The sequence below is a fragment of the Marmota flaviventris genome, chromosome 17, assembly GCF_047511675.1.
Source record: "Marmota flaviventris isolate mMarFla1 chromosome 17, mMarFla1.hap1, whole genome shotgun sequence".
In the NCBI taxonomy this organism is placed as follows: Eukaryota; Metazoa; Chordata; class Mammalia; order Rodentia; family Sciuridae; genus Marmota; species Marmota flaviventris.
In genome coordinates this window covers 58,068,087-58,078,083 of record NC_092514.1, presented here as the reverse complement: position 1 = coordinate 58,078,083, position 9,997 = coordinate 58,068,087, and the positions used below count along the sequence as shown (strand labels likewise).

Sequence of the window (9,997 nt, the reverse complement as noted above, 5' to 3'; positions counted from 1 at the left end):
AGAAAACTTGAGGGCAAGAGTGCTCAGAGATCCCCAAGCACTGAGGCTGCAGGTTGTCTTCCCACTGTCCCCCGCCCCATCTAGGTGTCTCAAGGGAATTGATGGTTGCTACAATACTTAGAGGACAGTTCCTTTTCGCAGCCCGGGAGGCGGGGTGGCTTTGGTGTATGGGGTGGGGGTGGGGTGCGGAAAGGTGCTCCGGACTCAGCCCTCGAAGCCTTCGGCAGACTACCACACTTGGGGCACAGGCGACCAGAGCGGCAACCTCCGCCCTTCCCCTTGGCGCCAGTGCCTGAAATCTGGCGTCGCCCCTACTTAGACGAAGTGGGGGTCCCGCTAAGCTGGGCCCCGCCACCATGCCCAGGCCGAGTGGGGGTGGGGAGAGGCATTGACTGAAATCTGTCTCGAGACCAGCGCCCCAGTGAGAGGACAGCAAAGGGTAGGCGTCTCCCCAGCCTCTGTCCTGTTGGGGTCTCGGGAAACACGCGATAATCAGCCAAGAATCCCGCCCTACGTGAGCGGCGAAGCTGCGGGGCTGCCGGGACAGTTTGAGGGCCGGGCTAGGCGGGAGAGACTCCAACCTTCACCCTCCCCGGCCCCTGGTCCCACTCCCCGCCGTCTCCCGACGCCGCCACTTCAGATAGCCCACTCGGCCCGGCCTCTCCCCGCGCCCTGACCACCCCCCATGGGGTGCTCTCACTGCGCAGCGAGTCCCTCCGCTGCCTCCTCCCAGCCCAAAATGGCGGCGGCGGCCACCGAGCTTCTCGTCGCCTTCCTCAAGGGCCTGGGATCCCTCCGCGCGCGTAGCCCCTCCCCCCTCAGCCGGATCTATTTTCTGCCCCGTAAAGATTAACGCCATCAATGAACTCTTTAATTGAGTTCGGATGGGTGGATCCGGTTGTGCTTCCGCACCGCTAATCGTTGAAGAAAGTGAAATTATTGGCAGATAATTTGACCAATCAAAGAAGACAGCGGAGAGCGCGGGACGCCACCCGCGCAAGGGTAGATGGGTTTTAGAGTTCCGGGTGTGGTTGTTGACGTGACAGGACCTTGGGTTGCATTTCCAGTCTGGAAGAACTACAATCCCCAGCAGGCATTGCGCTTCAAGGCTGTCCCCTCCCCTCAACCTTAGTGCCTGAGCAGCTTGGTCAGAACTGCTGCAACTGCAGCAAGAGGTAGGGCTGAGGCGTTGGGAATTTCACACAGGCGGTCGCACAGAAAGACACACAGAGGTAGTCGTGTGCATAGCTCTTGACAGCAAATAGGTCAGTTCCACCTTTGCAAAAAACCTCCCTTCCATGATTATTTCCCCTTTTCCAAGAAATCCATCCTTAACCCAGTTGGGTTTTCCCTCCCAGCTGCATGTAGTGCGAAGACTTCTCTTTTCCTCTTCCTCTCTTTCCCGTCCTGAGGAGAAGGAGGGAGGCAGGCCAGGCCCTGTAGACAAAAAGGCCTCAGCTCAGGCTCTCCGGGGTCCCAGTCTTGGTTGCAGAGACTTTGCCTTCTGGATCCCTGCCTGGGGAGGAGGTGGGGTCGGGACTGCTGTGGAGACTCGGGGCTCCAAGAGCTTGCACCCCGTTTTCTTGGAGCCACAAACCCACCTCGTTCCCAGTCCTTCCGGGCAGTCTCGTTTTTGGCAGAGAGCAAAATTTAGTCTTACGTTTCCTAGCTGCCGACCCAGGCCTCAGTGACTTACATGAAAAGGCAGTGTAGGACATTAGCCCTGGCCAGGGACCTTGTGGAACAGGGCTAGAAAGATAGCCCCTTAAACCCATTTGGCCTCACTCTGGCTGGAGGTGTGAAAACCAGGACATGAAGGCAGGCTTTAGGGCCTTCGTTTAAAAATAATGGTGGGCAAGCCTGGTGCTACAAAATGGCTGCCGCTGCCTGGACAAACAATTCCTGGGCAGCCAGATTCTTCCTGAGAATTTTCCTTCAGGACTTAGGTTTCTGTTGTTGTTCAAAGCAGGTGTGACTAGTTAAAGGCATCTGCTGAAAGACTGGGAGAAGAAAAAGATGGCCACTCTGAATCAGACCAACTGTAATACCAAGTCACCAGCAGCCCTGGAGGAGGCCAAGGTAAGCGCCCACCCTCCAAGTCACTTGGGACCTGCCTTCTGGGATCCTAGCTTCTTGTCTCAGATGTGTTGATAGATTTGAAAAACCTGTTTTTTAAATGAGTCTCTTATCCCCGGGTGATAGGTTAGGTGCTGAATTTGTGTTGTCTCATGAACTCCTAGAAGCCCTTCAATGTAGGAATTATTTCCAGTTTACAGGAGCTAAGGTTCTGAGAGTTGAAATACCTTTTCCAGAATCATGCCACCGATAAGCAGCAGATCCAGGGTTTAAACTTAGGACCTCTGACTGCAGGTCCTTGCCTTGATCTCAAGGACAAATAACTTGGTTGAATATTTGCCTTTTGGCCAGGCTAAGAACCAAGTCTACAGCAGGAAAAAGTATGGGGTTCAAATTTTGCAATGGAGTTTAGGGGTTAGGATTGTTTCGTTTCCTCTTCCTTGGATTAGGCTATAATCCAAGGAAGAGGAAACAGACTGATATCAGGCCCTCAGAGAATACCCTCTGGGCTGGCAGCAGGAGCCCAAACCCTCCCGGCTCATGCTTTTTCACTTCCCTTCTGTACCCATTCTCTCCTGGCCCACTGTTTCCTATAGATCAGAGATTTGGGGGTCAGAGAAGCTTCCCACTTATCCTGCATAACCACTTTTAGTATTTCTTGGATTTGTTGAATTTGGAATTCATGGTATGTCAGGGCTACAAGGTTCAGAGAGGGCAAATGACTCACTCAGGTCACATAGCTTATCTCTGATATTGATAATGGTGGTAGAGGGATAAGCCTTCAGGAGGGAGGCAACATGTGGGGCTTGGTGGCAGAGCTGGCTTGGGTTGGGGGAAGGATTATCAGGGGACATTTATTGAGGGCTGGGAGCAGGTGAATGATTATGAAACAAACAAGCCAACCTGCTTCAGAGTTCTCTGTGGCCTTGCCTCTTGTGGGTGGGGTAGCAATTCTGTTTTAGTTGGCCCAATCCCCTGGTGGTTGAGGCCTGTCATTCATGATGGGTGATCCCCCTGTAGGTGAAGTAACACAACACACACACATACACACTCTTATTCAAACATACCTCCTTTCCCCTGAAATTCTCCCTAGGGTCTCAGCAACACAAATGAACAGTCCTAATTCTCCAGGGCTGCAAATACCACATCCCTCAAAACACTTCCTACACTTGTAGGGACCCATGCTCAGAATCATGTTGTGTTTTATAAAACAAGATGCCAATTGTTGTGTTTATTATTAGAAATCCCTCAAACCACAAACTTAGAGCAATTTATCCCCATCCCCCACACTCAGTACTCCCAAGCTCACCACAACAGAGATAAGCAGATGCCCTGAGCATACATATGCTCTCTTGACAGATCCTTTCCACCTCTTGCAAGTTCTGGAACTCTTGACTACAGAAAGGAGTTGACCCTTCCTTTCTTTGGTTAGGACCTCTTTCTGCCACTCACACAGAAGAGTGATATAGCCAGGCATGGTGACACACACCTATAATCCCAGCAGCTCAGGAGACCAAGGCAAAAGGATAGCAAATTCAAAGCCAGCCTCAGCAACTTATTGAGACCCTGTCTCAAAATAAAAAAGGGCTGGGGACTTGGTTCAGTAATTGAGCATCCCTGGGTTCAGTTTCTGGGACCAAAAAAACCAAAAGAGTGATACAACTCTGTCTGAGATAAACACACTCCATCTTATTTACCCTAGAAAAATAGAGTCTCATTTCCCAACATCTTTTGGATCCCTCTATCTTATAAGCTTTAAGCATTTATTTTTTTATTTTTAATTTTTTTTTAGAGAGAGAGAATTTTTTAAATATTTATTTTTTTGTTTTCGGCGGACACAACATCTTTGTTTGTATGTGGTGCTGAGGACCGAACCCGGGCCGCATGCATGCCAGGCAAGCGCGCTACCGCTGGAGCCACATCCCCAGCCCAAGCTTTAATCACTTAATAAAATTTTTTTTGTGGGGAGGGTTACTGGGGATTGAACTCAGGGGCACTCAACCACTGAGCCACATACCCAGCCCTATTATTTTATATATTATTTAGAGATAGCATTTCATTGAGTTGCTTAGCACCTCACTATTGCTGAGGCTGGCTTTGAATTCACGATCCTCCTGCTTCAGCCTCCCAAGCCACTGGGATTACAGGCGCATGCCTGGCTCATTTAATAAATATTTCTTGAGCACTTGCCCTGTTTCATGCATCAGGTAAAGCGTTGAACTGAATAGACAAGACACATTCTCAGGGGAAAGAAGACCAATGATAAATGATAACATGCTAAATGCTTTGTGGGATGTTAAGTGCATGATGTGATACAAAGTCACTGGGGGAGGGGCTGCCTTTGGTATGGTGGACAGGGAAGGCCTCCCTGAGTAGGGAGCATTGGAACTGAGCTCTAAAGGATGAGAAAGAGTTGACCATGCAAAGAGCTGGAAGCAGGATTGGCTTTATGATTTGTGGGGTCCCTTGTTCAAAGGTTATTAAGGACTTCAAGACAGGGATAATAGCATCAAGCTAAGCATGGGGGGCTTTCTGAATGTGGGCCTCTGTGGAAGCACGTAGGTTGTGTTCCCACAAAGCCTTCTCCATTTGAAAGACATGCTTTTTGGAAAGAGGGAAAAGCAAGTTGGGTTTCTGATCAAGCAAGTGCCTCAGGGGCCATCTTCTATCCCAGGTTGCTCCTTCTTCTCCATTCATTCAGATAGTATATGTGGAACTCCTACTCTGGGTCAGATATTGTTCTAGGCATTGAAATGATAAGGTAATACTCAGGTAAAATGCTGCTCTTCCGGTGAGTTTACTTGGGGAAGGTTGGGGCACAGACAGTAGACAGGTAAATGATTGCAAAAGGGTGAGGGAATATAGAATGACCAGGTGAGTTGTGCGGGGCTTCAGGCTGGGTGGTCAGGGGAGGGTTCCATGGCCAAGGATAAGCTGCTTGTGATCCAACTTCCCTCCCCATTTCCTCTTTAGACCTCTGGTGATTCAGGGAGCCCCCAAACACCCACTGAGTCTCATGACTGTGGCAGTTCCCTGTCCCTGACACCACGAAAAAAGAGCCATTCAGAGGATGAAGATCTTGCCCAGGCTGCCGGTGGCCTGAGCTGGAACTGTGGCGGACCCCAAACCCAGAGCCCAGAGGGTTGCTCAGTAGAGGCAGTGCTGGGCCGGAAGAAGCACCGGAGGAGGCCATCCAAGCGCAAGCGGCACTGGAGGCCCTACCTGGAGCTGAGCTGGGCGGAGAAGCAGCAGCGTGATGAGAGGCAGAGCCAGAGGGCCTCCAGGGTCCGCGAGGAGATGTTTGCCAAAGGCCAGCCTGTGGCGCCCTACAACACCACCCAGTTTCTCATGAATGACCGAGACCCTGAGGAGCCGAACCTTGAGGTGTCACCCTATGGGGCGTCCCACCCAGGTTCCAGCGGGGACAGTGAGGCAGGGGACAGTGACGGGCAGGGCCAAGATCATGGCGAGTTCCAGCAGAGGGACTTCTCTGAGGCCTATGAGCGCTATCACACCGAGAGCCTGCAGGGCCGCAGCAAGCAGGAGCTGGTAAGAGACTACCTGGACCTGGAGCGGAGGCTCACGCAGGCAGAGGAGGAGACTCGGAGGCTGCAGCAACTGCAGGGGCACATGGGCCAGCAGCCCTGTCGCCAGGTGGAGGAGCTGGCCGCCGAGGTAGAGAGGCTCCGCACTGAGAACCAGCGGCTTCGGCAGGAGAAGGAGATGTGGAACCAAGGGGGCAGCCGCCGCCTTGAGGAGCCAGGCACCTAGGGGTGCCCCCCAGCCAGGTGGACCTTGTCCTGATTCTCAGCCACTCAGGCCAGCTGGGTCTCAAAGAGACAGGTGGCAAGTGAAAAGCACTCTTGAAATCACTGTGCCCCCTGAGAACAGCTGAAACAGGTTCAGACTTCCACCTTGTCATTTCCACAATTGGTTCTTTGATGTCATCTTACTTTTTACAAAAAAATTAAATGGTCTTGCTGAGACCCAATGGGAGTGGCTAGGATTTATTTCACTACGGCTCTTCTGAGAATCAAAACACTTTCATCTCAAGAGCTAAGGGCACAGTGGCTGGCGCAGGCCTGTAATCCCAGTGGCTGGGGAGGCTGAGACAGGAGGAATGTGAGTACAAAGCCAGCCTTAGCAACTCAGTGAGACCCTGTCTCTAAGTAACATACAAAACAGGGCTGGGGATTTAGCTCAGTGGTCAAGTGCCCTTGAGTTCAATCCCTGATACCCACCCCGCCAAAAAAAAAAAAAACACTTCCATCTCAAAGAGGTTCCAGCCCCCTCCCCCTTTCCCCCAAGCCTGGGAGGACAGTGGACCCCTAGATAGGATCCTGTCAAGGTCTCCAGGATGCCTGAATTCTGTGTCCTGTGTCCTGGAGCTATCTCTGTGTGTTAAGGGTTTACAGGTGAGAGGGAGCTCAGGCAGGAGCCCCCAGATTCCACCCAAACCTGGTACTCCCAGATGCCATGAAGAGAAGGAGCTGGGCTTTTAGAGAAGGTCCAAGCCCAGAGTTCCTTCAGGGTTTACTCCCTGTGTTTTCTCCATAGTTTAGAGGACTTGGCCAGACAAGATCCAGGTACTTGTGCCTCCTTGTCCTTGACAGCCCCTCCTCCCAGCAGGGGGTTGGACTGAGGTTAGTCATCATGTTTTTGTCTCCTTAACTCCTGGAAAGACATTAGTAAAGAAGTAAGCACTCCAGGGAAGGATTCCCCTGTTGGGAATTAAAGGAAAGTGGCAGAGGGGACAGTGCCTTAGCAGAGCTGTTCCACCTGGTGCCCCTGGTACTTTGTGTGCATCCTGCTCCCGTCGGTCTAATCACGTGTATGGTCGGTTTCCTCTGAAGTGCAAGCCTTTTGCCTGGGCAGAGAGAATTCGGATGCCCCCAGCTTGCCAGCCATCACTGGGCTCTGAAATGATCCAGCTCCCCTCTCACTGAGACCCACCCTCCTGCAGATACCCTGTCTGTTCCATCACCCTCTGAGTGTCCTTGCTGGCTGGCACCAGGTGTCTGGCTCGCAACACAGATTAACTTCAGTGGTGTTGGGGGAAGTGAGCTCACCAGTGAGCCCATGTTTTCTCAGCCACCATCCCTGGGAGGAGTGGAGGCCAGGCCAACCCAGCTTGGCTTCCCTTATAGGTGCTCATCAAACCAGCCACACTGGGCAAGAGAAGGGCTCAGGCCTGGGAACTGCCAGGGATGGAAATGTTGACAAATCCTGTATGTTGCCAGGACAACTTTTATTTCTGCCCTGCCACACCCAGGCCTGGCCAGCACCTTCTAGCTTCTAGGACAAAGCAAGATGAAAACATTTGAGGAAGGAACAGGTTTCAGGAGAAAGCAAAATCCCATCCTAGGGCATCTGCCCCTGGAACCCTGGCCCAGGGCTTTCATCTCTGTCCCTTTGCTCCCTAGGTAGTGTCAGAACAACAGGGAACTGCAGGCTTGGTGGCACATGCCTGTAATCCAAAGATCAAGGAGACTGAGGCAGGAGGATGGCAAACTCAAAGCCAGCCTCAGCAACTTAGTAAGACCTCTCTCAAAAATCTAAAAAAAAAAAAAAAAAAAATTGTTAAAAAAAAAAAAAAAGGCTGGGAATGTAGCTCGGTGGTTAAATGCCCCTAGATTCAATCTCTAGTATCAAAAGAGAAAGGGCAATAAGGATGATTGTCTCCATTTTGCAGATGGGAAACCCAAGACTCAGAGAGGAAGTGGCTTTCTAGACTCCAGAGAAGCCAACCAGAGGCCTGCCTTACCATAGGGTGCTAGCCTGGGACCCCAGGCCTCCAGCCTCCAGCTGCTACATTCCTCAGAACAGAGCCTGGAGCCTGAGGGAGGGGGAGGGCAGGAGGAAGATCGTTTACCCTGCAGGAGGCTGTGTTTGCTACTAGGAGGGTAGCAGATTCCAGAGGGCTGCTGGAGTGTGGGGGTGGAATGTAGGCCTCATGTGGGAGAAGGTGTTGGGGCTCTGTGGGGAGCTGGGTGGTCTGTTGGGTCCATGAGGGGGCAGCTGAGAAGTCTGGCCCTTCTTGGCCCAGGAGCTGAGGATCCTGGAGAGGGAAGACTGCCATCTTTCCCCTACACACACACACACACACACACACACACACACACACACACAAAATGGCTGAAGGTCTCTTGGCCAGAGCAACACCAAGGTGAGTTAATTTTCACAAGGCTGGTGGGGACAGGGTGAGAAAACAAAGAGTATGTTAGCTATGATATCTCAAATAAAGCCTTGTTCGGTGTCCTTTATAAATCTGCCTCGTTTGGTCGCTGCGCGCCTTGCCTAATCTTACAGTGAGTGACGTCAAGGGGGACTGAAATGACTGAGTCAGCGAACAGTGTCCACTTCAGCCCCTGTCCCAATCTGGTCCCCTGACTTCAGGGCTTCAACCTTAAGGTGAAAGGTGTGGATGATGATCATGGGAACTCAGTACCAGGGACAGCCGGGTCACCTGTAGGTGGGGGCCAGGTGCAAGTCCCTTCTGGACTCTCCCTGTTTTCCCTTCCTGCCTATCCCACTGCAATGACCAATGCTCCAGTTTACCACAGACATTTCCTCATAAACACGCCCTCAGCTAGGGAGGGTGGGTTTGACCCCCCATCCCCAGGCCTTTGCCCAGCAAGTGCTCACTGACTTCCTTCCCTCAGCCCCTTTACTGTCTAGGATCCTCTTTATTGCTTGGGCCAGGGGTCTAGAGAGCAATTACTTCACAGGAGTGATTGCTAAAGTTTTCCACCACCACTGCCTGGCTGACCTAGGATGCCCCTTTTTTCCCCATCAGGGACTTCCCAACCCCAGGTAAAAACTCCTATGCCCAGGGGACAGCCCCTACCTGCAATGGGATTAAGGAAGAAGAGTGGTGGAGTGGACAGAGGTAGTGGAATGGGTCAGGAGGAAGCTGCCAGGAAGCAGGGAAGGGCATCTGAGGTGAAGTAACTCAGTTGTGGGGACAGTGTGGCCAGGTACCATTGCCCCTATTGGGAACAGCGAGGATGGCACTGGCCCTTTAAGTGGGGGTGCCAGTCAGTGCCCTCCCCCGCCAGCCCAATTCATGGGCACACTGAGCATGTGCAGGAGCTGTGCAAGTGGGGAGAGAGGAGGAGGTTGGGGGGGATAGATTCCGGAGGGAACTTCCCACCCCTTACTTCCTGTAGCTGCCCCCACTCTCCTTCCTGGGTCTGACAAAGGAGCCCATGGTGCTCTCCCATCCTCTTCCCCCTGGGAGTGCTGAACCACCAAGGGCGCTGGGCAGGCCCCCTTGCCCTGGGAAGTCTCCCTGCTGCCTGGAGGCCCCACGGGCTCAGCCCAATGCTAACCTCACTTCTCTGGTGTGGGCGGTGGCTGATCTTCCTGCAACTTAACGTGTTCAATTTCATTCCATTAGTGCCAGGGTTTTTAAAAGTATCCTGGGATGCCGCTCTGAAAATTAAACACTGTGGGAAGGGTGAGGTCCCTGCCCCCATGCTCCAGCAGCTTCCAGTCAGAGAGGAAGCAAGCAGCTTGGCTGCTAACACCCTTGGCCTTCCAGATTCCCTCTTCGGGCTCTCTCTCCTTCCCCTAAAGCCCAGAGGCCCCCAGTCCACGGATCAAAGGCTGCTTTGTTCCCTACAGCGGGGAACCTCCCCTTCAAACCTTTCCCCTATCTCTAGCTTGCCTGTTTCTGCAGTGTCCCCAACCCCAGACCTCAGCCCCTCAGATACCTTCCCTAGCCCCTCTTCTCCTTCCTCTTAGGTATGAGCTACAGGTGTCATCATCTCTTTAAAGTAGATGTGAAACTCATACCATGAAATTTACCCTTCAAAAGAGCAACTCAGTGGCATTTAGTACATTTGCTATGTGTGTACCTCACTTGATAACCTAGTTCTACATCAATCCAAATGGAAACCCCAAATGCATTAAGCAGTTA

The 9,997-nt window shown here is 52.2% G+C and overlaps 1 protein-coding gene across 4 annotated transcripts; it reads left to right on the top strand.

Moving 5' to 3' along the window:
- The first annotated feature begins 208 nt into the window (after nucleotides 1-208).
- Hexim2 (HEXIM P-TEFb complex subunit 2) lies at nucleotides 209-6,072 on the top strand. 4 transcript variants are annotated; one of them, XM_027947020.3, is made up of 3 exons: nucleotides 209-439; nucleotides 1,970-2,079; nucleotides 5,050-6,072. In XM_027947020.3, the coding sequence occupies exons 2-3, from the start codon at nucleotides 2,017-2,019 to the stop codon at nucleotides 5,845-5,847; spliced, it is 861 nt and encodes a 286-aa protein (XP_027802821.2). In that variant the 5' UTR covers nucleotides 209-439; nucleotides 1,970-2,016; the 3' UTR covers nucleotides 5,848-6,072. The 4 variants fall into 4 exon arrangements, with proteins under 4 accessions (XP_027802821.2, XP_027802820.2, XP_027802822.2 ...); XM_027947019.3 differs by lacking the exon at nucleotides 209-439 and adding an exon at nucleotides 1,130-1,265; XM_027947021.3 differs by lacking the exon at nucleotides 209-439 and adding an exon at nucleotides 1,131-1,175.
- Nucleotides 6,073-9,997: the final 3,925 nt, after the last annotated feature.

What these genes read in the sequence shown, in the direction of transcription:
- Hexim2 (XM_027947020.3), top strand. Translation starts at nt 2,017, where the DNA reads ATGGCCACTCTGAATCAGACCAACTGTAATACCAAGTCACCAGCAGCC. An exon ending in CAGCCCTGGAGGAGGCCAAG is followed by an intron (nt 2,080 to 5,049) that starts GTAAGCGCCCAC and finishes TTTCCTCTTTAG; the next exon opens with ACCTCTGGTGATTCAGGGAG.